Source organism: Mus caroli, unplaced genomic scaffold, assembly GCF_978045245.1.
Source record: "Mus caroli unplaced genomic scaffold, Mus_caroli_1 scaffold_19, whole genome shotgun sequence".
NCBI lineage: Eukaryota > Metazoa > Chordata > Mammalia > Rodentia > Muridae > Mus > Mus caroli.
Window position 1 is genome coordinate 18,885,821 of NW_028227274.1, and position 21,612 is coordinate 18,907,432.

At 43.5% G+C, this 21,612-nt stretch overlaps 1 protein-coding gene and 1 pseudogene across 2 annotated transcripts in view; one reads left to right on the plus strand and one right to left on the minus strand.

The window, feature by feature from the left end:
* Klhl14 (kelch like family member 14) overlaps window positions 1-17,519 on the minus strand; it is a 102,951-nt gene extending 85,432 nt beyond the window's left edge. Inside the window, exon 1 of the mRNA XM_029471720.2 lies at window positions 16,519-17,519. Within this exon, the coding sequence (XP_029327580.1) occupies window positions 16,519-17,471 (953 nt within the window). The 5' untranslated portion in view covers window positions 17,472-17,519. The remainder of the gene's footprint in view (window positions 1-16,518) is intronic.
* A 261-nt stretch (window positions 17,520-17,780) lies between these two features.
* Window positions 17,781-21,083, plus strand: LOC147000228 (uncharacterized; annotated as a pseudogene). Its single transcript, XR_015046047.1, has 3 exons — window positions 17,781-17,960; window positions 18,905-19,109; window positions 20,117-21,083. The product of XR_015046047.1 is annotated as an uncharacterized LOC147000228 (transcript).
* The last annotated feature ends 529 nt before the right edge of the window (window positions 21,084-21,612 follow it).

Below are 21,612 nucleotides of genomic sequence, written 5' to 3' on the forward strand. Positions count from 1 at the left end.
CCCCTGCTCCTGACTTAGATCATAATCCTCAAGGTCAGGACAGATCCATCTGGATACCCCATTCTTGCTCCAACTTCCAGCAACCTCCTTGCACTTCTACCACCCTCCTCCCTTTCCCTTGATTCATTTTTACACTTTATTATTTATGGATTGATTTATTTTTAAGTGTGAGTGTGAGTGTGTGTGTGTACGTGTGTGCTTGTGTGTGCTCCTTACTGGAAGAGAAACTAGAGACAGGGCTTGTCATTGGCTTGGAGTTCACCAATTAAGCTAATTTCTTGACCAGTAAGCCTCAGGATCCTCCGGTTTCTACCTCCCTGGTGCTACGAATAAAAGTGCACCACCAAGCAGAGCATTCTTACATGGCTTCTGCGACCAAAGTCAGGTCCTTACATTTGTAAGGCAAGCTTTTGCCAGCCGAACCACACTCTTAGCCTTTTGTAAACCAGAAATAGTTGAATATCTCCTTTGCTTGATTAACTATATATCCTTAATTCCAGTACCTAGTGCTCAGTGCCTCTCTTTTGAAGAGCATCAGTTGTAACAGAAATAAAATCTCATTAATCCTCCCCACATCCCTGGAAGGAAGCTGCATGGCAAATATAACCTCTCAGCCCAACCCTCCCATTTACAAGCAGGGTCTCACAACTCACTGGCACACAACATGGGACCAATAGTCAATGTTTGTGCAAGAGGAGATAGGTCTTCTCCTTGTATCCAAGAGTAAAGGAGATTCTATAAAAGAGAAAAGGATGTTCATGGAAAAGCCCTTTAGGCTCTGTGTAGTCTGTAGAGTAATGCACTCCCAAGTAATGCCTGAATTTAATTATTATACTACGTGTCCTTCCCAAGAACAAGTCTCACTGCTGAGACTTCTCTCTTGCTCTCTGTCTCCTGTCTGGCTGGATTTCAGAAGAAACACGAATGTCTTTCTGAGCTAAGGAATGCTTGACATCTGGTGCATGCAAAAGCTACAGAAAGACAGAAAGACACAAGATCATGGAATAATAAAGAGAAGTCAAGTTAGATTTTTTAGCATACCCCACTAACATGATGTCTCGCAGGGTCAAAACAAATGTTTTAACAAAATGATATGTTAAAGAAAGAAAGTCCACTGTTCAAAAGACCTTAAAGGAACAGAGGTCCTGTCCCACTGTGTGATCTGGAGCCCGGTTTCCTCCATTACTGTAACTTCGGAGAGAGATTCCTCCTGGGGAAACTCTGAAGCTGGCTCAGAGGCACTGGAGCCAGCCTCCTGCCAAGCAGGCTCTTTCCAGTTGGAGAGTCACTGCAGGAGTGGCCATGCAGGGAGACAGCAAGAAAAGTTAGTTAGTAACTGGCTATGTTGACTCCCTGGAACATTCACGGCAAGGCAGAGGTTTGTAGGATGGGGAGGTGATTCTGGGAATGCATCCTAGGGCTAAAGTAAAGGAAGACGTTGTTCTTATTTGAGGAAGATCTGTCACCTGGGAGTGAGGGGAGCGCAGGTGGGTGTGCTGCAGAGACAATGAGCTGTGGCCTGTGGGATCTAGCTTAGGGACACCCTGCTGCTGTGAGTGAAATAGGAATCTCTTATCTTCCTCTTCTTTTCCCTTCTCTCCCTATAGGGAGCCAGTTCTTTAGGTTCTTTGCTGCTTCAGCAACCCAAGAGGGGTGGGGCAGTGGTGCCAAAGAGAACCCTAGCTGGAAGACAATGAGTTCTAGGAAGGAGACCTTCCCATGGGGCCTTCTGAAGGGGCATTCACAAGGGCCTCTTAGTCAATCTACTGCAATAACCTTTCCAACCAGCAGATCTCTGACTCGTTGAAACAAATTATTCTGACAAAGTTTACTACATACCCTAAAACTGAACTGTGGACACTCCTCTGTGAGGCTTGAGTTATTCCCCAAATGCCTGAGGGCAGCAGGTACCCAAATTTCATCACAAGGCAGTAAATTCCCTAAGGACTAATAATTTCAAAATGTTCCCTCGGAAATATTCCCCCTTTGCTCATGTGAATAAGTCAAACATTTAAAATACAAATTCCAACAGATTTTACTCTTACTTTCTTTTCAATAAGTTACTATTGTGACTTTCTTCTGTCTTCTACAGAGACAGAAAAGAGAAACAAATTCTTTCAGCCCTGTGGCTTTTCAGTGTGATTCAAAGTCTAGGTGACTTTGTGGGAATTTTTGTTAACCTAGGTTATGTTTTCTGTTGTCTAATTCTGTGTCCTAGTTTTGGTGTTTGCAATGAATTGAATTGTGTCTCCTCCAAATTCAGACAGACACCTAAGTCCTAAACCTTAATGGGACTCACTTGTCTATGTAACTTTAAGGAACTAGTCAGGTTAAATAACTTCTACAGGGGAACTCTGACCTAACAGCACTAGTTTCTGGTAAGAAGAGAAGGAAACAGGAGAATGCATAAGACATGGAGGGAAGACCATATACTGGAATGGGGAGACCTTCCATTTAGGCAGAAAGGCACACCTACAAATAGCCCTGGTGTTTAAACATGCAGCTTCCAGTCACCCAATCAGTGATGACACGTTATCACAGACCAAATGGGTCCAAGCATCCCTGGCAGAACTGTCACATACACACAAAGGGCTGACAAGGACTAGTGAGTGAGTTTCATGTTCAGTTTTGGGAACAGACATCAGAGAAGGGTCATCCTGAGGAGGCTTGTATGGCTGTCTTGAGAAAGCTCTTGAGTTCACATATAATCACTCCATCTTATGGCCCAGTGTTGTGTCACCTAACTGTGTATGGAGTGCCTAGAATATGCAAAGTCATGGTCCTAAGTTCTTTGGTGTTCTGAAACTATATGCATATGGTGAGTCTTCCTGATAGTGTTGTTGCAGAGGAAGGAAAGCTGGGGAACAGATAAAGCTCTTATGGTGGAGTCTAGGATCTGTAAAACTATATATCTGCATTTCTTTGAGCCTTCAGAAATTTTAAACGATTCTCATATTCTGTGGCTGAAATTTCCTTGAAAACAAAAAGTCAAAGCACTCTCTAGAAACATTCTTTCTAGTAGATTCTTTATAGGACTGTTGTGCTCTGGAGCTTGGACTATAGTTTGGCTGCACGCATGGAAGGCTTCAGGACTCTTTTAAAAATTCTGTCATATAATACACCTTGGCTACAGTTACCCTCCCTCCATTCCTTCCAGAGCCACTTTCCTGCACTAGCCTCTTCCCCTGAGTCACTGCTCCCCTGATTCCCTTCAGTAAAGAGCAGGACTCCCTCAGACATTAACGAAACACAGCAGAACAAGTTACAGTAAGACTAGGTCCAAACCTTCATATCAAGGCTGGGTGAGGCAAGTCAGTAGAAGGAAAAAGGTCCAAAAAGCATGTGTAAGAGTCAGATACACCCCTACTCCCACTGTTAGGAATCCTACAAAAGCACCAAGCAAGCAGCTATCACATATATGCAGAGGACCTATAGCAGATTCATGCAGGCTTGGTGACTGCCGCTCCAGTCTCTGTGAGCCTATGAGCAGGGCTCTCTTTTTGCACAGAGGATGTCCCCTTCTGAGGATTTAGTTTTATTATCTTACCCATTACCACCTATACTTGCTGCTCTCTAGTTCTGGAATTTCTTTGAATGGATTAAAGGTGGCACCTAAATATTTTAGCTTTGTAGTATCTGTTCTCTCCCTCTTGTTTCAATTTGAGAAGGCAGAGTGGCAGTTAAGGTTTTTCATGACTCTCAGGGATTTATCGGGCAACTTCTCCATGACCTCTGTCCAGGGTAGATGATGCTCATTACATTCGTAACAAACAACTAATTCAGCCCGTCAAAACAACCACAAACCCATAACAATAGCAAACCCTGACTGATTATACAGGCCATTTGCTTCTCAGCATATGTAGGTAGTTAACTGTAGAAACTATGTTATCATTTACTTTTAATTAATACCCCATTCCCTTGAATGTCTAGATAAAGAATTTTTTGTTAAATCATAAGCCCCCACATCGCAAACTCAGAACTATGACAGAAGCCTACAGTATCACTGTTGGTGGTGGTTTGTTTGTTTGCTTGTTTGTTTTGAGACAGGGGTCTCATACATCCCAAGGTGACCTTGAATGTCTTATCCTTGTAAATAGTAGGGAATGACCTTGAACTTCTGCTCTTTCTACCTCTCCTTCCCAAGTTCTGGGATTATAGATATGTGGGACCATGCCTGATTTATATAATGCTGGGGGCTAAACCCATGTATGATTGGCAAGCCCTCCACAAACTGATTAACATCCCATTCTTCTAATAGAAGCATGTACATTTTCACAGAAAACAAAATTATTTGTTCATAATAATTTAGAAATTGCTCTGTCCAAAAATATTAGCATTAAACCTCAAAAATCATTTGCTGTGCAGTGTCCCCACATGGTCACAGACCCTAACCACAGTGGAATAGTGGTACCCAAGGTAGCAAGAGTAGAAAAAGTCCTTTCTTTTCAAACCTAGGGGTTCCTTTGTCCTAAAGGAAATTGTAGACTGTAGGAAAAAGGAAGCTGCCAAGCTCTTCTGATGGAGAATTTAGCTTTTGCAGCTCAGAATCTGCCTTGGCAGACCATGGTGAAGCCTTCAGCGGCAGTGGCTCAAACAGCACTAATGGCCACTGCTCTACTCCTCCCTGCTGACACAGGAAAGCCACCACGTCACACTCAGAGAGTCCCAGGCTTTGTTTTGTTTCCTTTTGACATTATTTCCTCTCATCCTGGAGGACTCTTTTGAGGCACTACTGTCTCAGCAGTCAAAGAGGAATTCTACTTCATTCTTCTAGAATAATTATTACATGCAATTATTCAACAGTGTTGATATAACTACTTGTGTGCCTTTATGGGCATTTAAGTAAATGATTTCTGTGATAAATAATTTATCTTTTCAATTAAAGACTTACTTAGCTAAGTCTAGACTACTATTTGAGGAATACAATGGCTAAATCAACAAAGCCAAAATAGTCACACAAAGATAAAAAACAAACAATACTGCCATCAATAATGGGCATTTTTTTGGTCATACCAAACACCAATGTTTTTAATAGTAGTTATCTGCACCAAACGCAGAACAACTTCCACAGTGTTTCTACATGAATTCTCTTTTCAACTTTTGTCAGCAAAAATATCTAGTTCCTGCAGAAAGCTGTCTGGGCTGTGACTCACGAGCTACAAGAGGCCTTCCTAAAAAGCTGAAAGGACATGCGTAGTTACATCTTAAAGAGACCAATAATAAGCTCCCTCCCCACCCCCAAAAATGTCCATAGTAGTTGGCTAGACATTTCTCAGAACAAATATGCGACCAATAAGCACATGGCAAGGTGTTTAGTATGTTAGCCAGTCGGGAAATGAAAACCACAGTGACACAGCATTTCACACTCTTAAGGGGAGCCATAACAAAAGATGGAAGTATGGCTGACGTTGTGGGGAAGCTGGGACCTCACACACTGCACACTGCTCTCCACACGTAAAATGTTGCACAGTTCCTCCAAGGGCTCCCCTTAGTTTAGGCTAGCTTAGTTTCTCTATGAGACAGCAACAATCTACTCATGGAGAATAAAAACATAGGCCCAGGGCCTGGAGAGATGGCGTAATGGTTAAGAGCACTTGCTGCTCTTTCAGAAGACTCAGCTTCCTCCACATGCAGCTCAAAGTAGTTTGCTAAATCCATTTCCAAGGGACTCAATGCATCTTCTGACAAACACAGGCTCCTCAGGAACACACATACACACACACACACACACACACACACACACACACACATATACACACACATACAACGTTAGATAAACATTAAAAGTAAAACCAAGACCCCAACAACGTGGATCCATAAAGAACTGTACATGGGAGCCTACAGCAGTGTAATTCATAATAGCAAAAAACAGAAAAGAGTTCAACTGTACATCAACTAGCATAAAGATAAAACCTGGCATATTCATGCAACAGATTACTGCTCAGCAATAAAGAGATCATATAAAAGGAAACCTTTAGTATCACAAGTATACATGGAAACATACAAAGTACTGCAACTTTGTATGTAATAATATGTATACATGTATACATTAAAGAAGCCAATCAAAGAAGATTCTGTAATTTCCTACTTTTCTTATGTGACATATCAGAACTGGCAAATCTGTGAAAACAAATGTTAGATTGGTAGTTACTCACTAACTAAGTATTCCCAGGTAGGTTTTGTGAGAGATGTTCACACAGTATTTGAGCACTCAGATTGCTGTGAGTCTGGGAGAGGAAGTTGGTAAGGGGTGAGGATCCAGTAGATGTGGGATTCTGAGAGGAGTGTCAAAATGTCCAGGTGTGGTGACATCATCACAATTCTTCTAACTTAGCCACACCCACTAAACCACATACTTCGGATGGGTAACATGTGCTGTGTGTTTGTTACACCTTAATAAACCTGTTATGTACAAAGCTACCATGATTTGTCTAGCTTTTCTGATTGCTAACATGGACCAAGAGGACAGAAGTGACTTGAGGATGAACCAGAGCACTGCCGGAAACTCAGAGATAGATAAAATGAGCATAATGTAAATCAGGAGGCAGCAGGTAAAACAGGCAGTGTTCTTTTTGCAGAGGCACCCTGCTACCAGCACAGTGACAGGACCCAGGCTATGGGTTCTGCCCTAGATAGGTTATGTGTTCTCCCTAAAAGAAACATCGATAAATATATAAAATGTGCTATAGAACTATTTCTGTAAGACTTCCTGGCCAGACTTCATAGCGCAAGATGCCCATATTGTTCATTCAGCAGGCAAACACTCAGAATCGAAACAAGGTGGGTAGTAGTATCATGTGTGTTACGTAGGTGGGGAATCTGAAAATAGGTTAAGTAAATTACCCAAGGTAGAAACAGCCTATAAAAGACTGAGGTGGGATTTGAACGCACATCTGTCTGACTTTTAAGGTTGCATGAAGTATGCAACAAAGCTGTTCAGGATATTTACATTATAAACTTGACCTTTCGTGTGTCTCTTCTGTGGTGTCCCTCTGTTTCATCCTTTTGTCATTTTGGATGTTTGTGAATGCCTTAAGAGAGGGAGATTACAGAAACTGCCACTGACAGTGATGGTGCAGTTGCTATAGTAACCAATCCACCAAATTGGTCTGTGCTACTAGGCACACACTTCTGCCTCTGCAATACTCCCATGCTGACTAGGATGCTTCCCAACCCAAGCAAACTCCTGTAAAAGCATAGGAAATTGAACAGGCTGATGGTCAACTATGTGTGTGCAGTATGAAAGTGCTCTTTCTAAAGTTTGCCCTCCAGACTTCCTTATTTTATCCCCCATCTTGGAATCCTTTCATTTTATACAGTATAATTGTGTGGTACTTTGTTTTAAGGGATGCTGAACATCAGGGCTAAACTACATTCTGTTGATTTGTTCTAAGCGGGATTTTTATAAATAAGACAATTTTCTTTTGGGCAACAAATTAACCCAATAATTCCCCAACAACATGTTAGACTAAGAATGGACCACCACCTCATTTCCAACACATAACAAAACAATCGTTCATTTGCTTTTCTTAAAAGCTCACAGAAGTCACTGTACAGAAAACCAGAAGCCACCAAAGAACACAAGTTGTGGGCAGAGATAGACACATGCAAACATCCTCCAGTTCACATTTTTCTACAATGTTTCTATGTTTTCAAGGACTCCTTTTTGGATACTGATGCTTTCTCTCTTCCTCCCTCTCTCCGTTTCACTGGCCTTGCCTGTCTTCAGAGGCACCTGAAGAGACATAAGGCAGGGAAGTGAAACCGACTGTAATTCTTCAGTTCACTTCTCTGCAGCCTCCAGTGAGCCAGGCTCCATACGGTGGCCCAGCCGAGCTCTGAGAAGTTCAGTCCTTGCACAGGTGCAATTTACCAGCCCTGCTCACAGGCACTCTTCGAGGAGAGAAGTCGGACTGTGAATGTGGGGGGATTTTGGAGCTGACATGTAGACACTAAGAGAAGACCACTCCTCCCTGTGAAACCAAAACTCTAGTGTCTTGGAGACTGCTATTCCCCTCTGATGGATTACATGCAGCTGCTCAAAGCCACTGGGAATTCTAGTTCTCCTGCTGGCTGATGCCCTTGGTTTAACCTTTAGGATCTTTTTACTTCCTTCTGCTGATCTTAAAATTTTATGCTGAAGATGAAATTATAAATATCTCCCAGAGTCTTCTTGATAAGCAAATGTATATTCAGGAAAATGCAGGTTCCTGTGGCTTTAAAAATTAATTATAAATACATTTTAGTACTGTTTTATGTATACTTTTCCTTTTCCCTCCCTCCCTCTCTCTCTCCATCTCTCCTTTCTTCATTCGTTGTTGTGCTGTATTTTTTTTAACTCAGTTGGTCCAAACAAGAACTCTGGGAAATCAAACTACAGTACAAGCCCATTTTATGGATGCAGGGCTCTGCTAAAGAAAACCAGTGACAGTCACTTAGATCTATGAATTCAGAGGCAACAGCATTTGCATAATTATTTGCCTTTTTTCACAGTGCAACTAAAAAATATGCTGATTTTCCACTGTAGAATGTGCCTCTGTGGTGGGAGCTCCTGTGCTGGGGCCACATCTTTTTCTGTAATGAGACAATCTCTACGACAGCCTCTAGACACAAATTCTTCTTTGGTTCCTGGAAGGTGCCTAACTTTTCTGCATGGGGACTTTGCACATGTTGCCTTGCCTTGGCCTCACCCAGTTACTTACCCTGGCTTTCCCCAGATCTCTTACCTTGTTACCTTGGATAGCTCATTATTCAAGGCTCATCTTTGATCTTCTCTATAGAGAGAGGCATCTTTGGATAGCAAGGTCATGACCCTCTGTTCCATGATGTTCTCATAAAAAGGTTTTGCTATGTGCTAATCTAACACTCGTTTGACTAACCTTTGACCCTTCCTTCCCTTCCCTTCTCCACCTCCTCTCTTATTTCTTTTCACTGTAAGCTGCAAAAATTCAGGAATGTGTCCTTCTTGTCCAGCTCTGTATCTCAGAGCTCAGCCTGGAGTTGGGCCCCTGCATGTGTCCACTGCAAATGTGGAGCTCTTCCACAGCACAGCTTTTTTGTTAGTGACAGACTTCAGTGTCTCACCCAGAATTCCTTTGTGGGTATGATCTACTCAGGCATGTAGATTTAGGGAAGCCACCCAAAGTAGTGAATGTCACCTTGCTTTTTAGCTCAAAGGATGCTGGGAATTGAGACAGTTTTGCATAGAATACAGATATATTTTCATCTTCTGTACTTGACAAAGTAGTCTGTCACCTTTGATCTCTGACACTTCTAAAATGACTTCTTATGAAACACAAGAATAAAGGTTTGCTTTTACTTTAATGGAATCTTAGTCACTTAGTCTTCTAATGATGTAACACCTAGTAGACAACTATAATTATTGAATTGAATCAAATCATAGGGTTTAAGATAGCACGGTAGACTTCTTTGTAAACATTATCTTTTTGCTGTTGTCTTAAGGAGTAACAACTCTTTGCTGTGCAATGGATTCTGTTGCTAACTTTAAGGTGTAGAACGTGAGCATATGGGGTCACAAGTGCTTCTTGAGTTGTATTTACCTGCCTAACACCAATCCCTATCTCTAGAGTTTCCTCACCCACCTTCCTGTATTATTGGTTCTCATTTTTTCTTTGTTTATATAGTTTGTCACTTAATAAATTCTCTGCTTCCCTGCATTTTGCTGTATTTTTCTTGCTATCTCTTATTCTTTTCACCTTTTCCCCTGATTTCTCTCCCTCTCCCACCTACCATTATCTTTCTACCATGTCTATCACTTTCCTCCCAATACTACAAACTATTCTAACTCATTTCCATTCATATTATTGCTGAAAAGATAAAGCCCTCTGATATTTACAGCAAAAACCTCTGTATTCTATATACCCTATATAGTAAAACCAACATTTCCTCCCCCTATTTATTTTATATCAAAATATGAATATTTTCTTTTTTATTAAGATATTGTCACTAGTTTAAGTCTCAAGAAGTATCTTGGAAGTCATTGTGAAGAGTGTAGGAAATAAATGTGTTTCCTGAAATCCTAGGATGACAGACAGCATAAACAGTTGTGCCAAAAAACAGTTAATAAAATCATTTTCTTGAAACAAAATATTAACAAAGGTATTTCCAAAAAGGGCATCTTGTTTTACATTATTCAAGTGTGTGAGCATCTTGACAGTTGTGACTTATTGCTCCTCTTGTCCACAAAGCTGACACCCTAATGCTCTAGACCACAACAGTCCTGAGAAAGTGATTTTTGGTTCAAACTTGAGCTGTGTAATTTTGTTGTAATTTTGTAATCATTTTTCATAGTTAGACTAAAAGTTCTCACATGTGTTTAAAATGTGTTTGCTTTAACTTTCTCAGCATTCTCTAATCTCCATACTCTCAGAACCAATAGTTAAAATGTGGTAGACCAGTAGGCTGGAATTCCGGCTTTCTAGTGTATCTTTTTGTTTTTTCTCTTGACTTCAGTCACTGTTGTGATGTGGTGAAGCCAATGTGTGGAAGGTATATATTAGCATTTTACTTTAGCCATGTCTATAATACATATTCACCATGACTGGAGTATTCAAAGTAAATATTGTTCAAGTCATTCATAAATCATGCTTCAGTTTTTCAGTCTCTCAGAGATTGAAGGAGTTCTCTAAATGTGAATAATAGAAGTAATAAATGAGTCTCCTGGAGAATGTTCAATTAGTGGTAATTACTATACTAATAAACAACATGTGGACAGAAGAGACAGACAGACAGACATACACACAGAGACAGAGAGACAGACAGAGAGCAGGAGGGAAGGAGAAAGCATCCACTCTTTGAAGTTTCTGGATCTCAAGTGCTTAAAAAGTTGAGTATCGCATTTACTCATGTTTTTTTTTTTTTGATTGATCATATTATAATTGCGACCATATTATAGTTGTCTAGGATTGCTGATAAGTTCTTAAGTCTTATCATGGAAACATGAAATTCAAACCTGACATGGTAGAATTAGTCATGAAACTTCTAAATGGAAGGCAGAAGACTACTGGGAGTCTTCCTACTAGAATAAGGTCATTTGCTTTTCTGGTTTCCTTTTGTTTCATATTGTAAGACAGGGCAGAACTATATAGTCGTGGTTAGCCTGGCACTCTGCTCTCTCAGACTGGCCCCAAACTTGAAGCAATCCTCCTGCTTCAGCCTCTGAAATGCTAGGATTGCGGGAGTGTGTTGCCATGTCTGGTTAGTTTATGTCTATTTTATTCACTGATACAACCTTAGTGCCTAGAAGAAAGGATGGCAAACCATGACCCAATGAGAAAAGTGAGCCCACTTCCTAGTTTTGTGTGGCTCCAAAACTGAGAATGGTTTGAATGCTTTTAAATGGTCAAAAATACTGACATGAGAATCACATGGAGGTTCATTATCTGCAAAGGCAGCTTTACTAGAGCACACGTGTGCTTAGTCACAGGCATACTGCCTATTCTGTCAGAGGCCAAAGCCAGGTGTTTTCCTCAGTTGCCCTTTTCTTTTTAATGATAGGATCTCTCACTAAACTTGGAGCTCACTGGTTTGGCTTGCCTGGCTGGTATAACGTCCTTCCTTCCTTCCTTCCTTCCTTCCTTCCTTCCTTCCTTCCTTCCTTCCTTCCTTCCTTCCTTCCTTCCTTCCTTCCTCCCTCCCTCCCTCCCTCCCTCCCTTCCTTCCTCCCTCCCTCCCTTCCTCCCTCCTTCCCTCCCTCCCTCCCTCCCTCCTTCCCTCCTTCCCTCCTTCCCTCCTTCCTTCCTTCCTTCCTTCCTTCCTTCCTTCCTTCCTTCCTTCCTTTTTTTTTAATAGATGAGATCTTGCTGTTTAGGTCAGATTGACCTTCAATTCAACATCCCCCTTCCTCTGTCCCCTTTTGTGATTATAGTCACAAACCACCACACTTAACTAAGGAACACAATTTTAACCGTGTTTTTCTGTTAGGCAATTTCAGATACTTGACAAATTATCTAAGTAAATGAGTGAATCTCAATAGACTTACAAATAAGAAGAAATCCAAGGAAGAAAAAAAAATTTAAATGTCCGTTTTTGTCAGCAAGTCATCTATGTGTAGAGAACAAACAGCATGTACTCTAATTGCCTTTGAATTGTAGGAGAACTGTTGGCCTCCCATACCTGTGATATGATTTTGTAATCAATGGTCTTGTTTCAGATAATAAACAAATTGTATTCTAAATGGTTGAGTAACTTCTGATACAAAATCTAACTACCTAACAACTTCTAATCTGAGGGTATCAAATTGGCATAAAGGGAAGCAACAATTTACAGAATGCAGATTGGTGTGCTGTGCACAGGCTGTTCTCAGTTCTTAGGAAGAGAGCCAGTAAAAGCCACTGTCCTGCAGTACAGCTGGTAGGCATCAAGGTCAGGAACTGCATTTTCGTGTTAGCAGATGCCATTGCTTTTTAGCATTGGAACACATGCTGGGATTAGATACTTAGGACGCTAAACATGTAAATAGATTTTAATATTATCATGTGCAATCTTTAAATAGTCATACTTTAAAAAATAAAAGTTTCGTGTGGTTGCTTTCTGTCTTTTATGTAATATGACTGCTTGAAGATACACTTCAGTATCTATATAAAGAACAAGATACTAGCCACATCATTATTTTCGTGAATGTTTTCCACACATGTGCTTTTTGTATGTCAACAGTAACTATGCCCTGATCAACACATGAATGACACATCTTTCTTGCTTCATAATCTTAGTTCCTTCAAACATTAGTAGCACAACATCTATTTAGCTTAGATTGTAGAAGCACCAATGAAAATAGAAGCAAAAGTTAACTACTCCAGTCTAATTTGATATCATTATTAAATCATGCAATACAACTAAAAAATACAAAGAGAAAAGAAACTTTTGGTTACTTTAGATAATTTAGACTGAGGCCTTCCATATCATAAGTGGACATATGACTAGGTTTATTCTCCACTAGTCCATGCATCTTCAGCTAGTTATTCTTCAGTACTAACTGTATTGCATGAAATATTCATTCTTTAGAAGACTTTGGTAGTGACTTTCCCAGGAACTTTTCCCAGCTCCTAATTCTTACTTTTCTTCAAATGGACATAGATGTCCTCATCCTGTAATAAACCTAAAGAAAACAGTCAAGTAATCTGACATACATCTAAACATACACACATTTTTTGTGTGTATGTTCAAACACTCTTTCAAAAAGAAATCCTGATAAAAGATGTGAATTTTAGGCCATGATGTGGTTTTTTGATGTATGTATATAATATGCAAAGGTTAAGGTCAGCTATCTAATATATTTATCATCTTCCTGCCTCTCGTTTTCTATGAGAACGTTAAGGTCTCTAATCTAATTCAGCAATCTCTTATTACGTATACTCAGTATCCCATGCAACACACCACTAGAACTTATACCTCTAGTCTAAAATATCATATTCATTGTCAAGTCTTGTCATTTTAAATTACTAATTATTTGAAGATGGGGCAGTAAAGTGTCTTATTTCATTCGTTGAACTAACGCTTATTTTATTAAAACAGAATATGAACCTGAGTTCACATGACATGGTCAGAAAAACTGAGGAACTAGAGAAAAATATAAAATCAACTCCACTGCTTCCCTAAAGACTTCCTCGGCTGCTCATTTTTCCAGATAATACAAATTCAGAATTACATATTCATTTTTAAAGTTATATTTTAAACAATTACATTAAACCCTTTATTTTCTGCAGACACAGTATATGTTCTTAAACACCTGAATTCTTTCACCTACTCTATTTGGTTGCATTTCCTGTTCATTGTGCCCAACTGGTCAATTTTAGTTCTCCCCTTTCCCTCTCTAAATTTGAGGCATGTATTCATATTTGGGCTCTTAAAAAACTACAGGTAAAGGAAAAGTCATAAATAGAATGCCCTTCTTTTCAGTTGTCTTTCATAAAAGTGACATAATCTCAACAACAGCATGGTGACATAGCTAACCTCCTGTTGACCCCCACGCAATGCTGAGAGAACCGTTTTCTATCACACTGGCTATAACATGGAGTTCATTTAATGCTAAAGGGTTTTAACTTAGAACACTTTTGTCTTTACTCAAGTTAAGATTTTGCATTCTTCTGTGATTTAAAATTAGAATAATGTGATTCATCCCCAAAATTGAAATGCTACAGTTTCTAATAATGGAATGAAGTCCAAATTCTATTCCTGAGATTGGCTATAGGTTTGCTGAACTATTTTCTTTTCTATATCTTTCTCTTCTAAAGGAAAAATATGGTTTCCTCCGACTGCAGAAGTATCAGATCCCTGCAGCATCCATGACACTTGTAAGCATTCAGTGGTCAGACACCACTACATACCCTTCAAATGATGTGGCCCAGTGAAGCTGGGAGGTATTGTCACGGAGCCAGGCAGCCTGGTATCTTAGCAGCCCACCAGGACAGAGCCAGCAGGCCCCAGCTGGTGTGCTGATTCCAGACGAAGGTAGGATTTTTGACTAACATTTTGCATTTTGAAAGTGAACTCTCCTGACATTGAATCTTAGGACATCCCTATATATAACAATGCATTGAGCATGCCAGAGATTATTTACTACATCCAATTTACAAAGCTTGTCGGCCCAATTATTCATAGGGCAACAAGTTCAATCCTAAAATTGATCATCTCCTTTGGGTTTCTGAATTTATCCTAAATTATATATATATATATATATATATACATATATATATGTATGTATATATATATATATTAATGTAAAAGGTAGTGTCAAGAGTCTAACTAGTAGGTTGAATTCCTGACTGTGTAGGATAGGTGCTAAATTAGTAGTTAAAGGTTGCCAACAATGATAAAATCTAACATAGTGAATGGTTACTAACCAATCCCCTTAGGCACGGCAATATCTGCCCGTCACAGTGAGCTTGTCATTTTGATCTTTAGACATGTGAAAAACACATACGATAACACATTCCCTATTTTGTTCTGACATGGAATCTTGTGCTCATTGTTGATGTACAAGGGTCTTTGTATTACTTTTTTTTTTTTTACAGACATCTCTTGACACCACAATACACAAACTCATCTCCCACAGCAATTCTGAAAAGTCAGTTCACAGGATCTGTTACAAGTTCAAGATTTCTCATCCCTCCTGTTGACTTAAACTTAACAGCAGTGTTGGCAAACAAATGCCGATAATCTTAAATGCCTTTAAATTTCTGTTACCTCAGACTGGTAGAAATAATGTGAGGAAACACACACACACACACACACACACACACACACACACACACACACACACCTACTCTCTGAGGTTGCCTGGAGTAAGGTCTCATGTCTTAGGCATCATTCTGTGTGGAACTTTGCCTTGGTGGATTTTCAGGTGGATTTTCAAGTCTTACCCCGTAACACTTGGAGGTTTAGGCTGGCCTCAATAGCCTGGCATCTGAAACCTGGATGCTTAATCATGAAAAGGAGGGGATACCATGCCTCTTCTCCAAAAATAGAAGGAGCCCTTTGCTAGGGCTCATTAAAAGGGGTTTGAAATTGGAGCCAATCAAATAGGATTGTCAGTTTCTGTAGTCTTCTCATCTCGGCAGCACTTTACAAAAACATGGTTCTCTCTCCTTTTGGACATGAAATACTGTTTGCAACACAAACAGATACTTCCTAAATGGCAATGGCAGACAGCATTAACAGCTCCTTAACTTCTTTGTGACTCTTGCTAGACACACAGAGCAACTGGAGGTGCAAGACTCCACTCCCTGTCCTTCTGCACTCCCAGCTGTCAATGCCCTAGACATCCTGGGGACAGAAGTTAGTAGGCAAGATTCACCCTACCACCCTGAAATGTGTGTGGCTTTGCTCTCCTTTAAAGAAAAGAAAGTGTTTTCTGCAAAGTAGAAAAGTTCACTTGGCCACAGAATGCCCATCATTACAACTAGTAATAGGAATAGACAACTCCTTTCGGGAGTTCCAATCTAGAAAGAGAGCAGACCTCAGTCACAGCACAAAAACCAACCAAAATATTAAAAACTTGAGTGCATGACAGAAAGACTATGAAGTTCTCTTCTGCTAACACTGAGAGTTCTTCCTGGCTCAAAACAGGAACGGGAAAGATCTGCACCACAGGCTCAATCTCCTTGAACAGGTCCACTTTAAGGGGCGGGCAGAGGGAGCTCTGACTGACCAAGGTGCCCAGAGCTGTTCTTCTAAACTGCATAGGCCTTTGGGCCCCACCTATCTGTTCAGTTTCAACCTCAGTCTGAAATCTTCAATGTTTCTTGCCCTGAAGACATGGGAATCTGGGCATTCAAGCGCTCAGGGATACTGTTAGGCCAGGTCCCTGTTGCCCCTTCTAACACTCTAAAATCAACTTTCTCCACACCAGCTGAAGTGTTTGAAATGGTTTTTCACGTGCAGGAGCCTTCCGCCCAGCCCACCCAGTTCTCCCCTCCTCCCTGCCCCCTCCCCTCCCTCCGGCCTCTTCAACTCCCCACCACCCCATCCCACCCCGCCTTCCTCTTTGTTGTCTCCTACCTGCTGGCCAGGCTCTGCCTGCAGTGCTGCCTGAAGGGCATCAGGTGGTAGTTCATGGCGTCCAGCAGCAGCTTCTGGCAGACCGGGTCGGTGCGCATGAAATCCACCGACTGGACCCGCTCTACCAGCTCCGGGGCGGGGATGAGCGCAAAGCGGAGGCGCTTCATGAGGTCGGGTGCGTACTGCATGCGGGTCTCACGGTCGTGCTCCAGCCATAGCACGGACATCTGGAAAAGTGCCAGCTCCGACTCCACGGGGGGCGGCAGCGAGTCCAACAGGGCACGCATCTCCTCGAAGTTAAGCAACAGCACATCTTCCACCAGGTACTTGTTGGCCAGCTTCTTGGTCTCCTCCAGGCCGTGCAGTGCGGCGATCTTGCACACCTGCTTGTAGTTCTGCACTGAGATCTGGTCGTTGAGGAACTGAACGCAGAGCTTGGTGACCTGAGGAATGTGCAGGATTTTGCTGACCGACAGCACTTCCTCCACTGTGTCCAGGGAGAGGGTCACGTTGGCTGTGTAGAGGTATTCAAGCACTAGGCGCAGCCCGATGGACGAGCAGCCCTGCAGCACTAGGTTGTTGATGGCTCTGGGGCTGGTCAGCAGCTTGTCGTCGGGGGAGGAGGAAGGAGTCCCGGGCTCCTCCTGTGGCGGCGGCTGCTGCTGCTGTGGAGGCTGCTGCTGAGGCTGCTGCTGCTGCTGCTGGTCCTTGGGGGCCCCCAGGCCGTCCTGGCCGCCGACCCCTCCCCCGAGAGGGGGGTGGCTGGAGAAGAGTGATCGGAAGTACTGCGAGCAGGAGGCCAGCACGGCCTTGTGGCAGTGGAACTGTTGGCCTTGGGCTGTCAGGGTTACGTCGCAAAATAGCTGCTTCCTCCACAGCAGGTTGAGACCGTGCAGCAGGTTGTCACTGTGGCTGGGGTCGAAGGTGGAGGTCCTGTCCCCGGATCTGGACATGGCGAGCTGACTCTGCGCACCTGGCTTTAAACCCTCCTCCAACCTGGCAGACGGGTGGGGGATGGGAGGGGTAGCAGGGAGGTGTAGGGGGTGGGGTGTGGTCGGGGTGGGGAAGGGTGTGGAGGGGAGAGAGGAACAACAATCAAGGCCCCGCTTGGCTCCCTCCCTGCGCTCTTAGGATCCGAACCTAAGAGGGAGGTGTGAAGGCGCCCGGTCCTGAGCGCCTCCAGAAGGGTCCTCGTCTGGGCTCGGGACTCCGGTTCTGCTCCTTGCTATCTCTTACACACTTCGCCCCTCACTTTCCTAAAAGCACCCAAGCTTCTCTCTTGGCAGCGACAGCGGTGACAGCAGCGGCGGCAAAAGTGGAGGCTGAGGCCGTGACACCTCGTGGGCTCGAGTCCATGCCCGGCTGGATGAACGGAAAGGCCGGGAGTGGGGAGTCAGGGGGTGCCTCAAGAGCTCAGAGGCGACCGACGGCGGCGGTTCCAGGTCAACTGGTGCTGGAAGCTTTGCTTTTTCTTAGTTGGCCCAGTTTGGGGGTGGGGTGGGAAAAGGGGGGGCAGGCGTGCGGGTGGGCGATTCTTAGCTCTCTAAAAGCTGGGGACACCTTCGATTATCCGCGCTGCCCCGAAAAAGTCCTAGGCTCACAGTCTGAGAGAAGAGATAAAGCCCTTTCTTCTCCCGGGGAAGTGCAGCGGAGCGCGATGGGGACCCGCTCAGTGGACTCGGCAGAGGCGGGAGCTGTCCTTATCAATTCTAGCTCATTTCCCTCACCCCGGCCCTGCCCGCTTCCCCGCTTCGCAAACTGTTGGCTTTCCTCGCCGCCACCCCGATTTGCTAATTTTCCAGAGACGCCTTTAAACCTGGCCAGAGACTCCTTCCACCCATACTACTCACCCCACCTCGGGCCCCCTTCTCCCTGCACCTTTGCTATATCAGAGCACGGAAGTTCAGTCACCTAGTTCCCCTTCCAGTGCGGGGCGGCCCCGAGGATGACTGGGGGCAAGTTGGGGTGCAAGGCTGGATTTAGAGCAAGAGACTAGAGGCCAGGAGGCATTGGTATGGATTGGTCTCCCTCCCTCTCAAGCACCGGGAGCAGTCGCTTTAACAGGAGGAACTATGAGAAGTTCAAGTTAGAAGGCAGGTGTTGGGGGAGGGGTGGCGGCCCGGGAATGAGGTGGGGGTGGGGGCGCGGTCCAGTGCTGAGGGGTCTCTGCTACGCACCCAGATGGATCTTGGGACAAGCATCCCTTCGATCCCCGGGGTTCAGCTTCCAGAGGTCCCCCACTCGGGCACCCCCCCTACTCCCCCAGCCCTGGAAGTACTTCTGTAAAAAGTCTGAGCCTCCCGCTTCTAGGTGGTAGGAGGCCGGGGAGGGGGAGGCTAGGTGAAATCCACAAACCGAGTCCTTAATCTGTAATTGCACCTTTCAGGGCTGAACAGGAAGGGACCCTCTTGCCCGTGTCCCGCCCGCGCGCCCGCCGGGACCACCGCCGCCGCCGCCCGGCTCTGAGGGACCCGCCAGACCTGCCCCTTCCGCTGCGGCTCACTCTGCCTTGCCCGGCGCGGCTTCTGGATCGCCGGCTTCATTTCTACCAGACTGGGCTCCTCTCCACTCACTTTCCCATCCTGTTCCAGGTGGACCCTAACCTCCCTCCCCCAGCCACAACCACCCTCCCCCAAAGCTCGGGCTTGCCGGGAAACATTTGAGTCCTCACTGGAAGTGGCCCTGGTCATACCTCTCTCTTGCTCTCCCAGCTTCGTTGTCTAGCCGCCCCCCCCCATCTTTTCCTAGTCTTTCCTTCTTGTTATCCCCCCTTGCTTCCACCTCCCATCTGCTTATTTCTTGCAATGAGAGTTTTATTCTTTATAAGCGTTTGTCACACGACCCCCCCCCATAAGTATCCCCCCCGCACCCATAAGAATCCCAAAAGACAAGGAAAATACAGGCAAGGCAAACCCAAGGCCAGAAACTTACCTGCTGTCAGCCAGCTGCAAAGTCAGGGCTCACTTAAGCTCCCCCCAAAATCAATTGTCCTTCCTTTTTAAAGGTTTGCTCTCTCCTTGGGAGGGGAACACACCTTCTGGCTCCCAACTCCAGGCAGTCACTCTGTACAATTTATTTTGTCGTACATCATTTGATCACCATGAATTAGCAACAGCAAGAAAATATAGGAGAGGGAGAAAAGAGAGAAAGAGAGAGGAGAGAGAGGGAGAGAGAGGGAGAGAGAGAGAGGGAGCAGAGCTTTCTGCAAGAGAAGAAGAAGAAAAAATGTACGTGTGACAAATTATGCTACCAAGAAACAACACATCATTATCCTTGGGCCTGGGGCTCAGTGAGTCGTAACGAGAGTAATAGGAAATCCACGGTTGGGGAGAGAAATGGTCGTGCTTGGCCAGTAGAGAGAGACCATACAGGGGGATGGATGCTGGAGAGACTCGCAAAATTATGGCTCAAGGCTATTGTAAAAATTGTCGAGCGTAAATGACTGCGATTTCAAACATCTTTGGAAGAAAGAAGGGGAAAAAGCGAGCCCCCCTCCCTCCCTCTCCCTCTCTCTCCCTCTCTCTTCTCTTCTCTCTATAAAGAACCGTCAAGTTTTAGTGCGCATTGCTAATTAGTCAATTTCTCTCTGCCTTCACAGGCTGGCGACTTCGCTGCTGAGCTGAAACTGCTAATTTCTGTGACCAGCTTTTTTCTTAGCTGTGATCTGGATGAATGAGTAGCTGTCTCACAGAGATGACAAAAATAAACTCTAATCCCCCCCAAAATTTCCACTACATCTTTCTCATGCATAGATTTATGATCTTCAAGCGCTCTGTGCAATATGCAAACTTTTTTGTGTCTGTGTATATGCTGTTGTTTGCAGCTTCCACAACATCGGTATGCTGGGTTTTCCCTCCCACCCCCCAACCCCCTCATACTCTCAAATGCAGAAGCTGTCTGATCTCAAAGTATGCCAGGAGCCACTTTAGCCTGTCTTGGTATCTAGGGTGTGGGGCTGACTTGGAAGATACCAGTCCCTGTCTAGGAGGGCTGAGGACATGCCAGGGGTGGGGGAAACACAGTTGGTAAAACAGAGGACAGTTCCCTGTTTTTTTCCTCTCTGTACTATTCAAGCTTTATGGTTTTGTTGAAAAACATATTTTTTCTCTTATTATTTTTGTCTGGTTAAACAACCTCTTTTGAAGTTCTCTTGTCAGTCTTTGACACATAAGAGTACAGAAAGCACGTTTTCATTAAAACATTATCATATTGTCAGATTTGTGTTTCAATTAAGAGTCTTTGGTTTGCAGGAGCTAGGATTAACTGTTAGGGAACCCAGCTGCAATTTCACAAATGTAACCTTTCAACTTGGGGAGTTCACTTGATAAATAAGGGCCCTCCCATAGGACTCACACTGTTGACCCTGCTTAGCATTCAGAATGGACCTCAGCCTAATTCTAGGACCTTAAAGAAAGACACGTGCATGCGTTTCTAGGACCAGAAAGGCATGTGCATTTTGGTAGAGGACATGTTCTTCATACTTATCTCATGATGTATGGTACCCTCATTGAGGCTGTCAATGGGAGTTGGAGGCATTCAAGAATCTCCCTCACACACATCCCACACTGTGGGGGGAGGGACAGAAACAGAAAAATATGTCCTTGAATAAAATGATTATAAAACAATGCTAGACATGAATTAAATTGAGTTTTGTTTGTCAATAAATATAGAATATGATTCACTCTAATGTGCTCTGGTTAGTAAATTTATTAAAATCACCCAAGGGTTGTCTTCTTACAACCTCCCCCCTCCCCATCCTTTGATTCATGAAAGATGGAAAGACACCTGCTTAAGTGAGGGGGGAAACTGAAAATATCAAGGCTTAGAAATGGGGAATTTCCCAGCTAGAATGATAACATTAACATGCATATGTGATGTTTACTCAAATAAATGAAGGGGAATGAAACCAAAGCCCTTGCAAAGGCCCTTTGCCTTCCAGGTTCCTGCCTTACTGGAGAGTAACACTTCTTTATTGTGGTCTGGTTGGGGTCTTGCATTCTTCCCTCACACTTACCAGCCAAACAGAGCACATAACAAGACATAGACAGGGTCTATTTGTTGTTGTTGCTCTTTGGGACCAAAGAAAGAAAGGAA